This window comes from Mucor mucedo (assembly GCF_025094135.1).
Source record: "Mucor mucedo strain NRRL 3635 chromosome Unknown EV154scaffold_18, whole genome shotgun sequence".
NCBI lineage: Eukaryota > Fungi > Mucoromycota > Mucoromycetes > Mucorales > Mucoraceae > Mucor > Mucor mucedo.
The window spans coordinates 306,067-327,303 of record NW_026252302.1 but is presented as its reverse complement, the minus strand read 5'-3'; the positions used below and the strand labels follow the sequence as shown (position 1 = coordinate 327,303).

Sequence of the window (21,237 nt, the reverse complement as noted above, 5' to 3'; positions counted from 1 at the left end):
CCGTAAGGACGCAACTTCTTCATCAAATAAAGATTTATTAATGTTATTACATCTGATCCACTCAACTATGCATTCCGTATTCTCCAAAACTATTTGGCTCTCAATATTGAAATCCGTTCTTGAAACCAATTCTGTACATAGCATAATTTTTTTTCTCTTAAACAATGTGGTATGTGGGTTCTTACTACAGTAAGTACTACTAGTCTTTTTTCGATTTTAGTTTCTATGTTTAACAATAGTAAGTCTAAATTCAAGATATGTCTGATTCTCTTACCTCAACACATTTCGAGTAAAAGGAGCTTGCTTGCAATTACGAAGCAAATTCAGATGAATATAAACGTATTAATTATGCCCACATTTATACTGAACATAAACGATCTTCTCTACCAGCATAATTAGTGGTAAAATATGGCACAGAAAAAGAGAGAAAAGGATATATTTGTTTGACCATAAAATGGTGGAAAAAAGACTTTACATGCGCTCCTTATGAGATTCGTCCAACATGTCATTTTTTACGACGAGTTTAAACGATAAGATTGCAAGGTGAAATAAATATTAACACCAGATTCTTTAGATTATTTATGATGGTGATTAAGGATAAATTGCCAGAGCCTATTTAGACAAGCCATGCATACCATTCAATAATCTAGTTAAATACCTTACATTCAAAGACCTTTTTCATATTAGATGAAGATAAATCCTTGTCTAAGCTGATGTTACGTATGTCTACCTGAAGATAGATTATTTTTTGCTTTGCAAGTTTAATGTTAAATTGTGGCACTCGATTCCTTTGAAGTTTTTATCCCAGCGAAGAAGATGGATTTATTTGGCTGTTCCTAATCTGATGAAACTTGTTTTGATATTACTAATTTATAAAGTATGTCTTGCCTCTTAATGTAGTTTGGGGTTGTCATTGATTTATTAAAAAGACTGTTTGTATCATCCACTGATGTTCAATTGATTTCTTAATTCATTTATAATTTGATATTATTAGACAGTCCTCGAAACCAGCTTTTGCTCAGTGGGATTATTATACTTATGGAGTACCTAAACTGCTTGGTTTACTTACTGCAAAAGATAGTCTCTTGTATATGTACTATGACAAGTAAGTAATGAACATTGCACTCTTTTGATTATCATTCTTAAGTAGCCTATAATTAAGGCATGGCGGGTCTGGGACCTAACATTACCGCAATACAACTTTTGGCATTTCGATGAGTTATCCTGGTGTAAGGCAAGAAAAGTCAATAGAGAGCAATAATATAACTAATAGATAATATACAATCCATTGTATTAAAAAAGTACCAAATACGTGGCTCTGAAAAAAAAAACTAATGAATAAAGGAAACTTTGCTATGTTTGAGCGAAAAAGATTTTCAATGAATATCTGTGACCAAAAAGGCAGACAGTCGGCTTTTTTGATCAAAATATTATTGTATCGCCAATTAAGAATATTCCTCTGACTACTTTGCCGCAATCTAGACCATGTCAGCAACCTTTAAAAGCAAATATATCGCGTATTTTACGACAGGATCGAGCAAACAGTGATATAACATCGCACGCTTTTTTATTCTCAAAGACATAAAACACAATAAATCGACCGAACACCTCAATCATATTATTACCGCTAGAGTATCTTTCCACAAGCAGTTTATGGCCAGTATGGTTTTACTCTATCGCTGGAAGTTTTTTAATATCATCAACAGTATCAAAATAATTATCATTTTCTAGAAGGTCGACTTTTGTGATCAATATAGCAGTAAATACAACAGCATCAGTAATAATAATAAAAAAAAAGCTTTATCATACACGTACACAATAATAAATAAACTTTTTCAATTGAGCATAAAGTATAATAGAAAAAAATGCGTCAAATATCATTAGTTATCAGGAATGATATATGGATAATATTAGTTTTATATACCTTCCCTTTTTATTTCTGCTTTCCTTTTTTTATCTACTAAAAAAAATAATGTGCGAAGCAGCTTTGATAACCATTTTATTTTTTATTATATCGATGGCGACATCTGTTATTAATGTTCCTGAAGGGACAAAAATTGACGCAGCAGTCAAGAAATGTATTTGTAAATCTGGTTGTGAATTGCTCGCTTCATCTGGCTGTAATACGTATACAAGTTGTGGATATCCTTCTGCCGCATGCAGTCTCGCGGGCAACCGAGCCTGTGCTTATTTGTGTGATATGTATGATTCTCTTAAGAAAAAAGAAAAGCATTGATGTAAAAAATACATAAGCCATTACGTGCTTACTATACTTTTTTCCAAAGTAAATATTGCGTTTTAAATAAATAAAGTGATTTTATAATATTGCACTTTTCATTTAGTACTCTCACTATAGTTAAAAATGAGAATGAAAACTATACTTCATGTAATTATTTTCCAAATTATAGTGGGAAAGCTGGCGTTGCTGTAAACGCGACTATAGATTTTTGTCAGTTATAATATAAATGTAGTTAATATGAGTTTTATCAAAAGCTAGTGATATTGTAATGTTGTATTGGATTTTTAGTTGAATAAAGTGTTCCAAACTCCTACAGATATAAAGCTTCTGATGTATTTAAACGACTTCGGAACCCTTCTAAGTGAATAATAATATAAGCTGCATAAAAACAGCAATTGGCGTGTATCTTGGACTGCGTTTTTTTGAGTATATTGTAGAGATATAATGTCAAAAAACGTAAAGAATTTGCCAGTGTGTCTAATTGTTACTCTTTTTTTAATGACAAAACTTAAACTATCGCTATTAATTATCTGCATTGCAATTCTATTTCAAACAGTTATGTCAGGGCCCGTGTCTTTTGCTCTTTGCCAATCTGGCTGCCATAGAATGGTTGCAGCCTGCTTTGCTTCAGGTGGAATATTTGGAGCTATTAGTTGCAACATTGCTTTAAGAAGTTGTATGGCTGGCTGTGCTGCAACTGGTGCATCCACCACTCCGTCATTTTTATTTTAAAAAATAAATAAAAAAAGTCATTGTAACGAAAATACAATAAATGTATTCTTGTACTATGTAGTCTTTGAATTTAACATTTGGTTTATTACCGATAAAAAAAAAAGGGTGTGAGAATTCGCTAAAGGCAGATGCATAAAAATAAAATTACATATAAAGAGTTTATTACTCTCGAAACTTTCTTCTTCGTCTTTTTTACACTTTAAATATAATGAAGATTATTTACGTTACTCAGGCTATTCCACTTATGTTAGCCCTAGCTCAAGTATCACAAGCTGGACCATTGGCGTATGCCATATGTCAGAGTGGATGCAATTCTTTGGCCGTAGCTTGCTATGCTTCGGCCGGTTCTGTCTTTGGTACTATAACAGCTGGTCTTGGTACTCCTGCCGCAATTCTTGGTTGTAATACGGCCCTTGGGACTTGTATGGCCGGATGTATTGCTTGTGGTTGTGCCCCAACATTATAATCACTTCTCGCTTTCAGTAATTACTTCGTTTAGTTTAACTACATAAATATGCTCTGAAAACAAATCAAATTGAAATAAAGCGTGTGAAATTGCTTTTGACTGATAGAATGTTTCGGAATATTAAATTTAATCACGTAATGCTAATAGTATGTTGCATACGTATCAGTAATGTCACTGCCACACATCAAGCAATGATTATTGGTAAGACGTTTATAAGATTAATTTTTTTGTACTTTAGAGGTAGGTCCATAACATATTTGGGTTTATTTAAATGACTGTTCCGTCGACAATAAAAAGTTTTAGAGTGTGAGGTCAAGTTGAAACATTAGTCCAATTTAAAGTTCTTATCATAACAAATGAAAGCTGTTTGATAAAATTAGATAATCCATTTAATTAACGCCCAGATAAATACATGCTCTTTTGTTCAATTGAATCCTAAAATGTCTTTCTCCTCTTATATTATACCAATTGCTGTAATGTACACTATTATACAGCTACATAGTGTTGATGGCAAAGGATTTCGTCTTGAAAATCTTTATGCAAGCACATGTTACGCGTCTCTCATAGCGAACTACAATCTATCACATGGACGTTTCTACTTAAATTATTTGATGAATAGGCTGGCCAAAGTTCTCTTTTGCTATTACACCAGTTATACAGCTGGTTTGACATTACAAGTACTAGATATCCCTTTAAGAGATATACTAGAATACGCTTTCATTGTAGGAATTATGGTTGCATTGGTAGTCTGTTCTTTTGTAATCATGTTTATTGCCTGTTTACCCGAGGATAAAAAGTATTATCATAGTACTCCCCAACGTCAAGACAACCGTTTCGGACGAGAAAATGAAAAAGTAAATGTAACCAAATAATTAAAAAGAAATGCTTGTCTAACATATAATCTTAATAGACTTACATATATTATAATCATTAATCGATAATAAAATTTCTATTTCAAATCGCTTATGTGCGTTTGCTATATTGTCAGAACTAAACGTTTTACATGGCAATGGTTTGATTTCTTTTTAGAAAGCAACACCTGATATGGACTTTTTTTTATGACATGTCTCCTTTGACATGATACCTTAAAATTAATGAAGTCTCCGCGTTGTATAAGCATCATTCTTTACATAATTGGTATTATTAATTTATTATACAAGAGGGTGCATTATACCAGATGTACATAATGTATAGATATGAGAAGAGTAAGTATTTGTAAAGGACATAATCATAGGGGTGGTTGCAAGGGATTATGTTAAATATTTACGACGCGACATACGGTAATGAAAGTGTATATACAATATCTTTATACTCTTTTCAGTCTTAGATGATATAATATATTGTCTATGAATTATTATTCCGCTTAACATTGTCATTACTGTATTAAAAAGCAATAAGGTTGCGTACCAAATTGAGCCAATAGTTAGACAAAGGCATATGTATAAACTGTGATTTCCAACTAACTTACGATGTATTAAAAACCACAGCGTGAGACTCTCTTGCCCTTACAACAACCAGAGATATATTATGATAGTATTCAACCATCATGAAAAAATAATAGACTTCGATTGAATCAGCTCATTGTATTTTTTTTATACAAATTTACTTGGCTGTAATGTCTTTTTTTTTTTTTTTTTTTAGATATCCCTCCTTGCATATCCTACCTCTATCCCCAACTAACATACTCGCCACTAACTTGAAGGAGCACTCATATTTAACATATATCCTGCAATTCTGGCTTCCCTAGTTAATAATGCTTCAGTCAGCGCAATCAGTTGTAGCATTTGCACCGGTCAATGTAACCTCACAATCGTGTCGTGTTCCTCAGCGACTAAGATTGTGATTTCTGCTACGAATGTTAGCAGCTATAATTGGGTACATTATTTGTGCATGTCTAATTGCAAACCTAGCTCTTACAATGCTTACACTAAGTGATATTTCAACATAACTCACAAAATTATCTAATAAATAAACCGAATTCCGTCTCAATCAGTGCTGTTTATACAATATTTTTCTTTTTTTATCACCAGATATGTGAGTAGTACAAGGTCTAACGCCTTTACCCTGAAATATATGCGAAAGGGTGAGGATTTATAAGGTTGTTTTTTTAGTAATCTTGATTTGGATAGAGGAACATATTATCACTCGATAGTTGGCTCCTTTGTGCATGTTCTCGGCGTACACCGGTTTTAATAAGTAATTATGATAAATAAAACAGCATAAACGTGTTCTATTTTTTAAGCAAACATTTGCTAATTGTTATAGTGTTCAATTAATAAGAAGATTAAGTTTTAAATGAGGTACCTCATTTAACTCTTTTTTCTTTATCAGTACAGAAATTTAAGTTGTAAGCAAAAGTGTCTGTTAAACTGGTGGATGTGGTCAATGTACGCCTATCTTTTTTCTTTGTTTGTTTACAGGCTTAGTATCAAACACTGATACCATCAAATCTGTTTGTGGTACCAAAAATAATTCACACACGCAAGGAATGAATTAAGTGGCTTGCATAAATCCCACTTCAAAAACACGAATTGAAATACAAGCATCACATGTGACTGAAGTAGTCAATCAAAAAAGTACATATAAAACGCCATTTCTCCTAATTTTTCTTTTCTTTCCTTTTTATAACCTTATTTTATCTAAAGCTTCTCAAAAATGGTCAATGCTTTCCTCAAGTTATGTCTTTTCGTGGTTGTTGTCTCCTGTCTTGTTGGACAATCTTATGCTGGTCCTTTGGCATACGGTATTTGTCAAACAGGATGTAACGCTTTAGTAGTAACATGCTACACTGCCGCTGGTGCAGTTTTTGGAACTGTCACTGCGGGAGCTGGTGTTCCTGCCGCTATCCTCGGTTGTAATGCTGGTCTCGGTTTGTGCATGGCTGGCTGTATCGCTGCTGGATTTGCTCCAACTCCATAAGTTTCTTTCGCATCTATTTGGTTTTTTTTTTCACAATTCCTTTTTATCCAAGTAAGTCTTTTAAAAGTGTGTTTATTTAATGATGTTCTAACTTCTATTTCAACATGATAAATCTCAAAAAGTAGCGTATCACAATTTTGTCTCTGACAACACTTTTTTTTTACCAATATAACTAAAAAAACATTCTACTAAATAAAAGTCTATTCATAAATAATGATAAATCTGCTATAAATTATGGACTAGATTCCTGTATTTATCAAGTAAGTAGCAGAAGAGGAAATACTAGACAACATCGTGATTGAGATTAGCCATTGGCTTCATATTTACTGCTGCGGAACCACAAAAACTATTAGCTGCATAAAATTCTATTGAGACTGAGATATACTTATGAGAACTAAGGTAACACAGCTTTATGTCGTTGTTTGGATTTGAGGGTTATATGTTTAAGTTGCCTTCATGTTTGGAAATTGAGATTTGAAATAAAAGACTATGAATTTAATTGGTATGAATATAAGAATGCTTCCACCTTTACTTTGCAGAAAAGAACGAGTTTTCATATAAAATGGATTTATAGCTTCAAACAGCTTAAACATAAACAGCTTTAATCCAGGCAATAATCAAATGCTCGAATTTTCATTATAAAGGTGCTTTACTTTATTGATAACAGCCATTCGTATGTATAATATTAATTATACATCCTTAACTATTAATTTTTTCTTAGTTGGCGGGTAAATCGCTTTTTATCGGGCACTGCTGGGGATGTTCTAAGTATCGACAAATGACGCCTGAAATCTAGGTTTTATGTAAACTTAGCGTAATGCGAGAATCAGATATTATCCTCTCACTTTTTTTCGTAAATACAAGATGATATTTCATGTTTTTATTTTTGCATATCTATTTTAATTACACTGTCTGAAGTATTTACTACTAAAAGAATATAAATGAGACATTGGGTATGCATCCAGCAAAAGTGGATTCCGCATTGTGTTTGTAAACTTGTAGCAGCAAACGATTATTTACCAGCTTTATAATGACGTTTTTAGGGTGGAAAGATTAAATTAGTATGCCCATATACTTGAAGCTTGAGTTATAATCATAGGTAGGGAAAAACATAAATACAGATTTTATTAATATACGGATAGTTTTAGGATATGTAGAAGTGACGGATAGCAGTAGTAATTAATCTATACAGACAAAAAAGAAAGGTGGAATAATAGGATGATTAAACATAGTTATAATTTGAGTTCCACATGTCAGAAGCATGCTGTGATTTTAATTCATCAGGTGTATTCATTATTTGATGTAGAGAGCTTTTCTTATGAAATTTAGTAGAAACGTCATCCTGCTGTTTATATAAGGCAGAAGCAACTGTGTATCCGTTGTTGAGAGCAGCATTGATGTCGGCCTTTGATGGTTTTTTGTTTGCGCTGCCCATGATTTCCAAATTTGAAATCTTTTTTTGTGCTGCTGCTGCTACACCTGCGGCTGTACGCTGATGCATCACATCGAATTTCTGCCAGACGTAATTTTCGCATTGATCAGCACCAGGAAGGTCCTGAATCATTTTAGCGATTGTCGCATGAGTAAATCCATAATAATCTGGCCCCGAAGCTTTGATAGATAAAAAGAGATAAGTAATTGTGTAGCGAACACATATTTTTTTTTACCTGAGTTTGAATGGCCTCTATTCCTAATTTCATTTGCGCTCTTTACTATTGCTGTCCAAACACCAGTTGCTGAATTGGCAATGATTGGACTGTCGGGACAATCATCAGCAACCACTCGGAACTGACACTCAAACTTTAATATAAATAGGCGTTTGTACATTACTAAGAAAGACTCTTACCCTAGGGCCTTGTTCACCATTTTCCTCTACGGAGCATGTATATGTAGTATTTGTGTTAGGGTTGATCATACTAAGGTAAGATCTGAATGGGGATGGGTGAGGGGGGTATTTTTAGTTGAAACAAGATAAAACAAGTGAGGGGCGGGAGATGGTTTTTAATAAGTACCTGCTGATCATAAATCCAGGTGGCCAAATATACCGATCATTGTGATATGTGGGTATTGGTAAGATGGTGCCCAAGGAATGAACGGTGATGATGCCCACTCTGGCAGGTAGTTTGTATTGACCGTTCTCGACCTTTTCTAATGGTTGGACCCTTCTTAATTTTGATTCGACAGGATCCCTTCTCATTCTTTTTGGTTTTGGTGTAGGTCGATCCTCTAATTCTCTTTTATCATTTATGGGGGTAGGGGTTGGAGTGTCAGGAGATACATCGTCGTCGTCTACTTCCTCGTAATCCTGTAGTAACAATAATTTATCTAAAAGTATTCTGAAAATAGATATATAAATAATCGCAATGCTTACTAAACTGTCGTCTTTCTTTTCTTATTCCGTACCTTTTTTCCTTGGAAACCTGTAGCAGTCTCTTTTTCACACGGTTTAAATCATGAGCCAAATCCTTGTTTTTCTACACCATGGATAAGCAACGACAAAATACCTATATAATGTACATCTTTATTACCTGTGTCAACTCTCTGTTTTTCAACTGTATCAGCTCATACTTGACTTGAAAATCTGTCGCAATAACTGGCGTTGGCTTTGTATTACTCGTCATTTACAACAAGAAGTCGATTGCGAAAAAAGAAAAGAAAAGGCGATAAAGGAGAAAAGCAAGTGTTCAAACAATAATAAACAAAAGCAAAAAAGAGACTTTTTTTTATATATTAAAAAAAGGATCATTTAATGACGTAAACGTTTGTGTGTATATGGAATTACATTGTGTCCATGTGCTTGGCATATATCCACCTAACCTTCCTATTATTTTCTTCTATCGGCTCAGTAAAACATCTTTATAATTTAAGCTGGATAGTTTCTTGTTTACAAAGATGCTTCTTTTTGATTAGACAATAAACAGTGCATGCTAAACATCCCCCTTTATTTGCCAAAAGCCTTGAATTTATGCAGGTGGCCAATCATGAACACTGTGACTTTGTAGCACCTTTCTGCCGTGAAGACATGACACAAAGACGCTTGTTTTTCATTCGCCCCTTTCCTCCCCCTTTTTTTTTATATTAAATATATATTACAAGCAATGGACGAAAATGATGGCTCATTATACCAGGAAGAAGCCAATGAGCTACTCGCTGACCTTTTAAACCCTACAAAGCCAAAGAACCAGACTCAAGTTAGGCAATTGTTCATCGGCAACGTAGGTTCTTCCCCTCCCCCTTTTTTTTTAGATGAACGGGAAATATTTATTTTATTTTGCTAGTTGCCTTTTCGTGTACGTTGGCAGGATATTAAAGACCAGTTTAGAAAGGCAGGACAGGTTATCAGAGCTGATGTAGCATTGAACTTTGACAATCGATCCAAGGGACATGGCACTGTGTTATTTGCAACTATTGAGGATGCCCAAAAAGCCATAGGTAATACAAAGAAACTGAAATTAATCTCCCCGATATATTAACAATCAATATTAGACATGTTTGATAACTTTAAATGGTTGGGACGTGTCATTGAAGTGAGAGGAGATCGTGGCTTTGTTGATACAGATAGTGGTAAAAAGGTATATCTTTCTTTTACAGCAATGAGGAACGTGATCACATGAACAGTTATATTGATTACATTATAGTCGGTAACACCACTGCTTAAACCAGCAACACTGCCATCTATTCAGCCTTCACCAAAACAGACTCCCACGAAGCAGACTCCCACAAAACAGACACCTACAAAGCAGTCAAAAAAACAAACAACACCTAAACAGGCAACCGCGAAACAGCCTTCTACAAAACACATAACTGTAATTCAGTCACCTGTAAAACCACTATCTAACAATCATATATCACCCGATAAACCATCGCCTAAACATATATCACCTAAGCAACCACTATCTAAGCAGATATCACCTAAGCAATCATCGTCTAATCATATATCGCCGAAACAACCATCACCTGAACAAACTCAAATAACACAATCTGTTAAGAAATCATCACCCAAACTAGTAGAAGCAGTGCGTGTGACTGTAAAAAAGATTGAGCATAAAGAAGAAGTGGAAGAGGAGGAGGAGAGTGATGATGACTGCAAGCAGCTGTTTGTTGGAAATGTAAAGAAGGGATTAACAATTTTTTGAAGCAGAAAAATTTAACCTTGGTTTTTATAGTTGCCTTTTCAATGCCAGTGGCAAGATTTAAAGGATTTGTTTAAGAGTGAAGGCCATATATTACGAGCCGATGTGGTATTAAATTTTGACGGCCGTAGCCGTGGGTTCGGAACGGTATTATTTGCTAACCATAAAGATGCAAAGCAAGCCATTGGTAAGCTAATTTCATTATGGTTCCTAGACGGCACTTGAAAAGTTAACTGTTACACATAGAGAAATACAACGGATTTGAGTTTCATAATCGGATTTTAAGGGTTCATTTCGATAAGTTTGCGGCTAGCCATCAACGGTTTAGAGAACACGAAGAAAGTACTTTTGGTCAAAGACAAATCCATGATCCGGAATCAATCGAGTTGTTAAGACAGACGTATTCCTATACTGCCCCACAACCCTATACTGCTTACACCTCGCCCTATACATCCTACGGAGGAGGTTTAGATATGTATCAAGGGATAATTCAGGCACAGCCTAGTTTTGCTTACTATCCTTCGCAATATAATAACGCCGTATATAACGGTGGATATAATACCCAGCAATGGGTCCAACCACCGCTAATGCAATATCCAAATGAAGAATTAACGTCATTGTCAAATTCATTGGACAATATTCATTTATACAATACACCGAGAAACGGAGACTTCAGCTGGACTGACTGATTACAGTGTTAGCACTTTAAATTCGAACAAATAAAAATTATTTTCAGATAAACGTAAAAATAATTTTGAATAAAATAAATTTTCGTAAAACTGTAAAAATTATTCAGACAACTTCACAAAAAAAAAAAAAAAAAAATCAGACAAGTTGTTCAGTTAACGACTTTAATTTACTAGACAATACTAGTTCTCCTTTCAAAGCATCCAACTCACGATATTTCTTAGGATATACAATCAACCAAGGAAATCTTCTGTTGTAGTAGTTTCGTAAGCGACTTTGCTTTTAGGGTTCAAAGTATCTAATAAATATCTGTTGATAGAAATGAGAATAATGCACTTTAGCTTATCAATTAAAGATATAGTGATTAGTCATAAAAATAATTAAATGGAATAAACAATTCTATAAGGAAAAGTATGATAATTTGTATTTATTTATTTTTTGCCACTAGATCAAATGGATTAATGCTGACTATATGTTACAATAAGCGAATTAATTGCCAGTTGCAACTTATTTGGGAATCGGGATGTTCTAGCCAGTCAAAACATGATGTACATCGCTTCGAAAATCTGGGCCGGCAATGAACGACCAACTATATTCTCTCGTCAAAATAAACAACGCGCCACATAGAAAGTAGTTGTATTTTGTCCTCTGGCGAAAAACTTAAAGATGTTGCATTACTTTGATCATTTTTGAAATTTTATTTATTTTTCCAAAAAGGTAAACGGATGTCTGAAAATGAATTTTGATTTATTTGAAAATATGACAGACCTTGTACTAATCATTTGTAAACGTTAGTCTTGGGTGGCTTAGCGTTTTCATGACTCATTTTTTTTTTATTTATAAAGGGATTGTTGCATACACTTTTTTTTTCTTTTTTTCTTTCTACATACAGTTTTTACTTTTTAAACAAAAATGAGTTTGACAGTTGATACAAAGAATATCCCTGTTGGTTTGTTAGCTATTATTGCTAGCAACAAGTTAAACATTACCGTTCAAGGTGGTGCCGAAACCGTCTTTAAAACCGACAACGTTCAATTCAACAATAGCAATGCCGCTCGTTACATTATTCGTGCCAACCAACTTTTGGATGAAAGCAGCGCTGAGAACCAAGCTATCGCTCATATCATTGACTTGGCCCTTGCTGGTAATGCCGAAGCTTTGAAGGCTCGTATTGCTGCCAAGACCACCACTTTCTTGACCGGCGCCGAACCCACTGTTGCCGACTTTATTGCTTGGTGTGTTTTGAGAAGCGAAGGTTCTTGTGAATACATCAAGGCCGTTGAAGCTACCGCTCCTGCTCAGGAAGCCTTAAAGATGGCTGAACAACTTTCCGCCACCACCACCACCACCACCACCAACAGTAACGAAATTCCTGATGTTCCCGGTTCCGGTTCCGACCCCAAGACCAACCCTATTGATGCCTTCAAGAACTTTATTGCTGTCCAAATTGCTGACATTGGTAAGATTGATCCCGTTGCTGTGTACAATGCTTTGGATAACCCCCGTGCTGTCGAGAACGGTGATTTAGCTATTGCTTTACCCCGTCTTCGTGTCAAGGGTAACCCCGCTGCCATTGCTAAAGAATGGGCTGCCGCTTTCGTCCCCAACGAGTATATTATTGAAGCTTCTGCTGCTGGTCCCTTCTTGAACTTCCGTTTCAACAAGACCCTTTTAATGAAGAAGACTTTGAACATGGTCTCTGCTACTGCTGAACATTACGGTGAGAACACTTCCGGTGCCGGTAAGACTGTCATTGTTGAGTTCTCTTCTCCCAACATTGCTAAGCCTTTCCATGCTGGTCATCTTCGTTCCACTATTATTGGTGCTTTCGTCAACAACATTTACAGCGCTAATGGTTGGAAGACAATTACCATGAACTATTTGGGTGATTGGGGCAAGCAATACGGTAAGTAAAATAACGAGATGGGGAAAAATTTGCACAAGGATATTCATATGATATGTGTAGGTCTTTTGGCTATTGGTTTCGCTAGATATGGTTCTGAGGAAAAGCTTTTAGCTGATCCTATCAAGCATTTGTACGATGTCTATGTTCAAATCAACCGTGATGGTGAAGCTGATCCTACTATTCATGATGAAGCTCGTTCTTATTTCAAGGCTATGGAGGATGGAGATGAGGCTGCTCTTTCATTATGGCGTCGTTTCAGAGATTTATCCATTGTCAAGTATAGAGATATTTATGCTCGTCTTAATATTCATTTCGATGTCTATTCTGGTGAATCTCAAGTGGGTGAAAGTATGGCTGCTGCCATGAAGTTGCTTCACGAATGTAAGTTATTGGAAGAGTCAGAAGGAGCTTTAATTATCGATATGGAAAAGCACAAGCTCGGTAAGACCGTTGTCCAAAAGAAGGATGGTACTACACTTTACCTCACCAGAGATATTGGTGCTGCTATGGAGCGTTATGAAAAGTACAAGTTCGACAAGATGATTTACGTTGTTGCATCTCAACAAGATCTTCATTTGAAGCAACTTTTCAAGACCTTGGAGATGATGAAGTTTGAGTGGGCCAATAAGCTTGAACATGTTAACTTTGGTATGGTTTTGGGTATGTCTACTCGTAAGGGTACTGTTGTTTTCCTCGAGGATATTTTGGAAGAAGCCAAGGAGACCATGCACGAAGTGATGCGTAAGAACGAAAAGAAGTATGCCGAAGTTGCGGATCCTGAGCAAGTCGCTGATGAGATTGGTATCTCTGCCGTCAAGATTCAAGATAACTCTGCTCGTCGTATCAAGAACTACGATTTCGATATGACCCGTATGTGTACATTTGAAGGTGATACCGGACCTTATATCCAATATGCTCATGCTCGTCTTGCTTCTGTTGAACGTAAGAGTGGTAATGTCATCAACCACAATGCTGATTTAAGCTTGTTGACCGAGCCTCAAGCCATTGATGTTGTTCGTACCATTTCTCAATACCCCGATTTAATCAAGAGTTTGCTTCAAGGTTATGAGCCTTGTAACGTTGTCACTTATGCCTTCAAGTTGTCTCACGATATCTCTGCTTGTTTCGAAAACCTTTGGGTTAGAGGTGCTGACCCCGCTGTTGCTGAAGCCCGTTTGCTCATGTACTGGTCTGCTCGTATTACTCTTGGCAATGCCATGCGTATGTTGGGTTTGAGACCTTTGGAGCGTATGTAAATTTAAAAATGTCATAAATAGTTGTCTTTGTATTATTCCATTTTTTTTTTTTTTGTTCTATTATTAATTAATTAAAAAGTTATTACTATATAAAATGATGTTCGTACTATTGGGAAATATAAGAGTAATAGAAAAACTTAAATAGCGCGTGTTATTTTTTGATAAAAGTACGATATGTGCAATGGGTTTTTATTGTAAACAAATAGTGTAATAGAACAGCTTATTTAAAAAAGTATAGTATACTAGAGTGATATATTTATAAGAGGTATTTACTCGGCTTGCCAGAGAGAATGAGCAGCTCCAGGTTGCCATGTGGGGTTAGAGGTATGACCTTGGAGACACATGTAAATTTGGTTATGATACTTGACACGGTCGCCGGGAGCATAGGTACCGACGGGGTTCCATTTCTTGGCATCATTATCATCATCGGAGGAGGAAGAACCGCTGTTACGGCGACGATGACGACGTTCGCTTTCATCATCGCTACAATCCTTCTTCTTGTGACTCTTCTTCTTTTCCTTCTTTTCGCATTCCTCACGCTTCTCCTTCTTCTCGCATTCCTCGCGCTTCTCCTTCTTCTCGCACTCCTCCTTCTTCTTACGACCTTCAACTTCGTGATGTTCTTGTTGTTGCTCTTCAGATCTGTGTTGCTTTTGGCTTTCGAACTCACTCTTTTCTCTTTCGAATTCTTCACGCTCGCGTTGATACTTTTCTTGTTCTTCACGCTTGCGAGTTTCCTCTTCTTCAGCGAGACGTTGGCTTTCAGCAGCTTCGGCTTCTTGTTCAAGCTTGTCTTCTTGATGTTCACCATAGAGCTTCTTACCGAGAAGACCGGCACCGACAGCAAGAGCACCACCGAAGATAGCACCACCGACAGCAACACCAGTAGACTTCTTCTTGGAAGACTTCATACGAGCACAGTGTTCCTCTTCAACAAAAGAAGTACCTTGAACAGCTTGGCCGAAATCGGGGGTTCTTGAGTTGGGGAAACCAGTAGCAGCCAATTGTAAGTTGAGGAGACCGGCACGTTCACCCTTGACATCATAAATTTGGAAAAGACCGTTCATGTAGGCACCATCAGCGTGAACAACTTGGTTGATGGGAATAGCAGCGAAACCGATAACTTCGTTAACGGTGTTCTCTTCATCGAGAACTTCGACATAAAGGTTAGGCTCACCGTTCAAAGAGATGGTGAATTTTTGGTTCCAGGTAGCGTTCTCACCAGCATTCTTGTGAGTAAAGGTCTTCAAGTAGGAGTCCTTGTTCTTGGCATCCAAGTAGAATTGGAGGAAAGGATCTTGCTTACCAAAGGTTTGACGAGAAACTAACTCGGTAGCAGAGCTAACGTGGATAATAAGAGAGGCTTGGGACTCGCTTGATTGGACACGGTTGCTAGAACTGTAAGAGGTTTGAGAGGTCTCAGAGGTATAAGATGTATGAGAATGGAGCATTTTGAATAGTTAAAATTAAAAATGTATAGCGAGAAGAAGTGAAATTAGTCTACCTATTTATACACGAAAAAACTTGGGATGCCCCCGACCCGTTTAGTCGCATTAAAATTGCCTAAAGTAGAACTAGTTCCGATTTTCGCATCTGTCTGTCAAAACGCCACATTAAAATTGTTCCAATAGAATTAAGAAACCCGAAACTTTAGTATAACATACTTGGCAAAATAAATATAGTGAGAGTTTTGTTATGTTGAAAACCTGTCTATAAATATAACCTTATCATTGTTTAAAAAACAATGTCTTTGCATCTTGTTTGTTACGTGACCAGAAGGCTCCTTTTTTTTTTAGTATGATTGTTGTTATTTCATTTTCATGTACTTTTTACTTTTCAAACCATGCTTTAGAAAGTTGGTCTTCATAGTAAAATACGTAGTACCAAAATGTGACTTTTCGGTTAAAGAACAGTTTATGTATAAGCACGGTAAGGTACAGAGAAAAACAAACTCAGTTTCAAACCTTATTTATTTATAGCTTTTTTTCGTTTTACAACAAAAAAGGGGACGCGTCAAAAGTATATACACTTTCCCAAACTGTTTATGCTTAAGGGCGTTTCATCACTAAAATATATCACATACTATTTGCTATTCTTACCAAAAACATTCAGATCCGATAGCATGAATGGGATCAAAATGAATTTGTGTCACATCATGTGTTGATAAAAAGAAGCACTGCATATAAAAGCTAAAGTTTTTTTTCTCGTAAGATGAAAATTTTCGAGAAACATCTGTTTTTCAGAAAAATGGGCTTTTGGATTTTAGAGACCATAGTAACGCCAAAGGTAGTAACCCTTTCTTTAAAGAATTAAAGAGCGTCATTACTGCCAAAAAAATATATACATGAGTGCATCATAGCGTCAGCTATTTTGAGTTTAAAAAAGGATGGTATTACTCAAGACCAAAAAGTCTCCCACGTTTGTGACCATGATTGGACTGGTGGGCTACTTTCAAATCTGTAATACAAAGGAAGGCTTCTTTTTTAAAAAAAAGAAACCCCCATTTCGGTCTCGGATTCATGTATACGCTCTAAGCTGTGGATAATCTAAGGGAGGCTCTGTGGTTGGTCCAATGCAGCAATTCCAATTGAGGGAGTATTTCATGGACCCGCATCTCCGGTCAATTGTCCGTTCATGGTTTGATCATCACTTTTCGCATGAATTCCCGACACCTTCCCTTTTCATTCAAAGCTTTTCACCCCAATTTTTTTTTATCTTTTCTGCGTTTTTATGAAAAGATCGATTTAAAAAAGGTTTAGTTGAAGTTGTTCTGCATTAATTTAGTGATTAAATTAAACTAGTATTTCATTTTAAAAAATTACGTACCTACTTTATGGTCACCAACCAATAAAAATGAACCCCTCCATTTCATGCGGAGTTGAGCCTAAAAAAACTGCATCTACGGCCGAGATAGTATAATATAAGGTTATAAGATTTGATTTAACTTCTCAAATCAAGTGACAAATGTCGGATTATCGGGGCCAACATGTTCTTTGAACAACTGGGCGTTTATACAACTTTTTCTTGCGTTCTGACACCAATATATACCCTCTTTACCTTATCGACAGAAATAATCTTGTATCTCCAAACTCTGCTTAAATAATCATCCTGCCCGTCTCTTAAATCAGAAGTGCCTCAATGGTAATTTTATCGATCGAAATCCCTAATCGCACCCTTGGAAATGAAAAATATGTTGAGTTTGGAATCCGAGCATAAAATTACTGCTTCTGATCATGCCTAATGTCTTTTTGCCATAGGATTATAATAAGAGCAATTTAAGCACTGCAATACTCCGAACAAAGGAACACTAACGATCTGAATGTTCTCAGTAATATTATTGTAGCAATTAGAACATGTTTTTGAGGTCATGTAATTGGTAACAGGAACAGTAACAAGCAATATCTCCGTCCAGCCTTTTTCAAAACGTTGTGTCAATCCCGGAATCGTTCCTTTTATTAGCATCACCAAAAGCTACGGGGGAGATTCTTTCGTCATCATTCCGGACTTGTCTTTGCGGAATATTTCTTTCCTTTACTCCGTCCATGTTCTTCATTGGCCTGTCGTGTTGTTACTGTTAAGGCCGGTTTTCTCTTCTAGCTTCTGCCTTTTTGCTTGACTTCTCGCTTTAGGTAGTTTTTTCCACTAATAAAAAAAATTAGCCATCTCTTTATCATCTCTGTCTTCCAATATAACTCAAATGCCTGAAAGCGGTCATAAAAAGCAAAAATAATGGGAAGATTATCAAGAACGGAACGAACACAGCCATTATATATCTTTAAGAATGCTGTCTTGGAACTGGTAATACTTCGTTCTGCTTCTAGAAAGCGGCTGTCATTGTTTTTTAATTCCAATATCTGACTGTTTGATTTGAAACCCCCTGCGTTAGTATTATATTATTCGGTTGTTTAATATTTTCTTAATTGATGTGGAGTATCACTATGGCTATCAGAAGCCGTAAAGACACTGATCATTCTAGGATCAGAACCCCACAGATGAAAATCATTTTCAAGTTCATCAGGAGTACAATACAATAGCTCTAGCTCAAGAATACCAAACGTTGGAGGAAATGATCGAGCTATAATAAAATCGGTTCTATAGCCACCTGCACATGCGATGTTTGTTAGCATACGCATTGTATGACTAGAAAATAGTTAATGTAACTTATAAAGAGATAGGATTGAGTGGTCACTTATTAAATAGAACTAAATCCAATAGCATAAATATCGAATATGCGACTAAAAGCATGCATTGTTTTTTTCGTTTCTGTCGGGTGAGCCGCCTTTAACAAATAATCTTGTCGTACTTTTGCTTTCCCTCTTGGCCCTTAGTAAATATAGCATCTTTAAATATGTTGCGTCTATATCAACATACTTTTGGGTAAAGCTGTATATAATAATACAAGATCGGAAACTTTCCATTGCTCGATGGATGGTCTCGAAGCGGTCCTTTTACACTCTTCAATGGGTATTCCTTCGGCATTATCATTTGTTAAAAAAGTTCTTGAATTGAGCATTTGAGACTGTATATTTTGAAGAAAACGACGTATAAATACATTTAAGGTGTTACATATGCGCTCCATTTTTACCCACACTCTTCTATCACTAGCATTGCAAGATATGAGAAAAACGGATAATTGATGGATACATGGTATTTACAAATAATGAAAAGCCAGACTTTTCGTAGAGCTATTTTGCTTTTGAGTAGGTTTTTTTGTACAGACTATTAATCAACGTATTAAACGGGAGTTACCTTGTAAAGGTAAACGGAAGTCCAAGATTAATTAGATAAATTTCATCATTTGATGGCAAATGATTGCGACATTCCTTCGAGCGTGAGGTACTGTGTCCTTCTTTAAGACAGCTCTTGCAAGTAATGAAGGGCGAAAACGCTTTAAGCGTTTGTATTTTGCTTTTATTTTGTCCTGTTCAATAGTAATGCTTTGTTTGTATTTGCTTCCACATGATATCCACTTATAAAAAAAAACTTTGGTTATTGCTCTGTATATATACTGTCGTACTTGGGTACGATTCACTTAAGAATAATTAAGCAAATCGTTTAAATAAATAAACTATGAAATTGAAACAACCTTTGATGTTGCATGTCAGCATACGCTTGTATACTGCTATACAACTTCTCCTACTTCGAGTACATAATTCTATATTAAAGATTGAATGATTGGCCTAAATACGATATACGAATGACAGTTGGATACAGAATGCTATACCACTGAGTTACGATATCACCGATCGAGAAGAGAAACTTCTCAGATCAATCAAGAATTATAAGAAAGAGGAACTTAATATTAATAGTTCTCTCAATGGATTAGCTACCCAGAGAGAGAATAGAACAGCTATTAATATAAATGGTTTATTATTACTTATATATTGATATAATTATACTGCTGATAAAGAGTATAAAGAAATAGTGTATGAATTAATGGATACCTATCTTCTACAACCAAATATACAAATATCGATAAGACATTTTATATTTGGGATCGTAATTTATCCATTACAAAGATAATGAATAAATAATCAACTATTATGTTCTATTGCCAATTACACTTGACAAACAAGTATGCATCTTTTACAGTAACCGTTGCATGATCTGATAAATAAGTGTCTCGTAATGCTAAAGATTTATTAGAATACTCATGCTCCCGATCCACTGATATGGGACAACGTTAACTGGAAACAATTATAGCGAGTAGTATCCATTTAACCCAAGGCGGGAAACAAAGTATAGATCTATTCCAAAACCAGAAAGGTTGACTCATCATTAAAACTCAGGAGAGTTGTGCAATATAAAAAGGATCAATTATTTCATAGCAGCAGAGTTCTTTGAGTCCATTTTTACCTCTAATAAAAATATACTTTTATCTCATTACTTTTCTATGTAGTATTTTGTCAAATACCACATATACAAGTATAATAGATAAACTAATAGCTTTCAAGACTCGGTCCCAATATATGCGTAAGTATTCGGTATTGAGTACAGGACAGGTTGTTCCCATAAAATATCAGTAACTATCTATCAACTAGCTAATACTACATAACTTTGATTATAGTTCAGAAGTTGAATAGTACCTGGTCTAAAACCAGAAAAAAAGTGTGAAGTGTGCTGAAATTGCACTGTAATACATATATCATTGACACGCGATTCATAGAAGAATCTTAGTTCGAATAATAGATTGGAAAAATTCATCAGTCATAAAAAATTCACCTAATACCAACAAGTAAACACAAACTAATCATTGACATTATTCACGCTTAACCACCCTAATCAATTTGATGGGCTAAGGAGAAATCCAGTTTTAAAAGGAAATAAGAGCCTCACAAGTGATTATGATATTTTTCCTATTGGTTTTTTCTTCTTAATTTTGTTTCTCTGTGATAAACACATATTTCATTACAATATCTATGTAAAACAATCAATAGCCAACGATCAAGACAATGTACAGAGTGTCTTCTAGTTTGTTCTCATATCATTGACTTTGTCGTATTTGATGTCTAAATAAATCGAATACAATTACTATTTAATATATCTTGAGTTATAATATACTTCATATAAATTATAACAGATACAGTACCAGTTCCCATAATCTTCTACCTGGAAATCCTACCCTACACTAGACCCCGGTTAACTGATTTACTGCGGTTTCTTCTAGCATCTACGATGAGTAATCAAGTAATATCATCATCGCACACATTGCTGAACGGATAAACAATTTATTTGCTAGAAGTTCCTGACATACAACCATTTAGTCTAACATAATTATACTTCACAAGCTATGTTGTTCATGTCGTTACTGATTTAACTTAAATCCAACAATTCCCTATTCTCTGGAAACGTTTATTCATTCTACGCAGAAACTAATTAAGATAATAATTTAATATAAA

General features: G+C 35.4%; 6 protein-coding genes across 6 annotated transcripts; 4 read left to right on the top strand and 2 right to left on the bottom strand.

Annotated features, from left to right (window-relative positions):
• Positions 1 to 3,179: 3,179 nt before the first annotated feature.
• Positions 3,180 to 4,371, top strand: EV154DRAFT_560551 (uncharacterized protein; the record flags this gene model as incomplete). Its single annotated transcript, XM_051605620.1, has 3 exons — positions 3,180 to 3,372; positions 4,098 to 4,291; positions 4,348 to 4,371. The coding sequence occupies 3 exons, from the start codon at positions 3,180 to 3,182 to the stop codon at positions 4,369 to 4,371; spliced, it is 411 nt and encodes a 136-aa protein (XP_051460735.1).
• A 1,698-nt stretch (positions 4,372 to 6,069) lies between these two features.
• Positions 6,070 to 6,587, top strand: EV154DRAFT_459735 (uncharacterized protein). Its single transcript, XM_051597495.1, has 2 exons — positions 6,070 to 6,407; positions 6,479 to 6,587. The coding sequence occupies exon 1, from the start codon at positions 6,093 to 6,095 to the stop codon at positions 6,354 to 6,356; it is 264 nt and encodes an 87-aa protein (XP_051460734.1). The 5' UTR covers positions 6,070 to 6,092; the 3' UTR covers positions 6,357 to 6,407; positions 6,479 to 6,587.
• An 865-nt stretch (positions 6,588 to 7,452) lies between these two features.
• On the bottom strand, positions 7,453 to 8,859 carry EV154DRAFT_98594 (F/Y rich C-terminus-domain-containing protein). Its single transcript, XM_051607880.1, has 5 exons — positions 8,760 to 8,859; positions 8,369 to 8,692; positions 8,203 to 8,284; positions 8,024 to 8,144; positions 7,453 to 7,967 (listed from the first exon to the last, which is right to left on the bottom strand). The coding sequence occupies exons 2-5, from the start codon at positions 8,551 to 8,553 to the stop codon at positions 7,579 to 7,581; spliced, it is 777 nt and encodes a 258-aa protein (XP_051460733.1). The 5' UTR covers positions 8,554 to 8,692; positions 8,760 to 8,859; the 3' UTR covers positions 7,453 to 7,578.
• A 775-nt stretch (positions 8,860 to 9,634) lies between these two features.
• EV154DRAFT_415427 (uncharacterized protein) lies at positions 9,635 to 11,178 on the top strand (the record flags this gene model as incomplete). Its single annotated transcript, XM_051595665.1, has 5 exons — positions 9,635 to 9,788; positions 9,843 to 9,928; positions 10,346 to 10,465; positions 10,523 to 10,676; positions 10,736 to 11,178. Coding segments are annotated over 5 exons (957 nt in total), but the record flags the coding sequence as incomplete, so codon positions are not given.
• An 889-nt stretch (positions 11,179 to 12,067) lies between these two features.
• EV154DRAFT_438566 (uncharacterized protein) lies at positions 12,068 to 14,392 on the top strand. The gene is made up of 2 exons (XM_051596884.1): positions 12,068 to 13,082; positions 13,143 to 14,392. The coding sequence occupies exons 1-2, from the start codon at positions 12,089 to 12,091 to the stop codon at positions 14,336 to 14,338; spliced, it is 2,190 nt and encodes a 729-aa protein (XP_051460731.1). The 5' UTR covers positions 12,068 to 12,088; the 3' UTR covers positions 14,339 to 14,392.
• A 26-nt stretch (positions 14,393 to 14,418) lies between these two features.
• EV154DRAFT_98544 (uncharacterized protein) lies at positions 14,419 to 16,180 on the bottom strand. Its single transcript, XM_051607879.1, has 2 exons — positions 14,943 to 16,180; positions 14,419 to 14,801 (listed from the first exon to the last, which is right to left on the bottom strand). The coding sequence occupies exons 1-2, from the start codon at positions 15,787 to 15,789 to the stop codon at positions 14,608 to 14,610; spliced, it is 1,041 nt and encodes a 346-aa protein (XP_051460730.1). The 5' UTR covers positions 15,790 to 16,180; the 3' UTR covers positions 14,419 to 14,607.
• Between the last annotated feature and the right edge of the window lie 5,057 nt (positions 16,181 to 21,237).

Bases quoted from the DNA above. Each gene is read 5' to 3' on its own strand.
- EV154DRAFT_438566 (XM_051596884.1), top strand. From the start codon at position 12,089: ATGAGTTTGACAGTTGATACAAAGAATATCCCTGTTGGTTTGTTAGCT. The intron at 13,083-13,142 runs GTAAGTAAAATA...TGATATGTGTAG, and splicing joins TGATTGGGGCAAGCAATACG to GTCTTTTGGCTATTGGTTTC.
- EV154DRAFT_98594 (XM_051607880.1), bottom strand. From the start codon at position 8,553: ATGAGAAGGGATCCTGTCGAATCAAAATTAAGAAGGGTCCAACCATTA. The intron at 8,285-8,368 runs GTACTTATTAAA...ATCCCCATTCAG, and splicing joins CCTGGATTTATGATCAGCAG to ATCTTACCTTAGTATGATCA. The intron at 8,145-8,202 runs GTAAGAGTCTTT...TTTGAGTGTCAG, and splicing joins ATGGTGAACAAGGCCCTAGG to TTCCGAGTGGTTGCTGATGA.
- EV154DRAFT_459735 (XM_051597495.1), top strand. From the start codon at position 6,093: ATGGTCAATGCTTTCCTCAAGTTATGTCTTTTCGTGGTTGTTGTCTCC.
- EV154DRAFT_98544 (XM_051607879.1), bottom strand. From the start codon at position 15,789: ATGCTCCATTCTCATACATCTTATACCTCTGAGACCTCTCAAACCTCT. The intron at 14,802-14,942 runs GTCGTAAGAAGA...AAAGCGAACGTC, and splicing joins AGAACATCACGAAGTTGAAG to GTCATCGTCGCCGTAACAGC.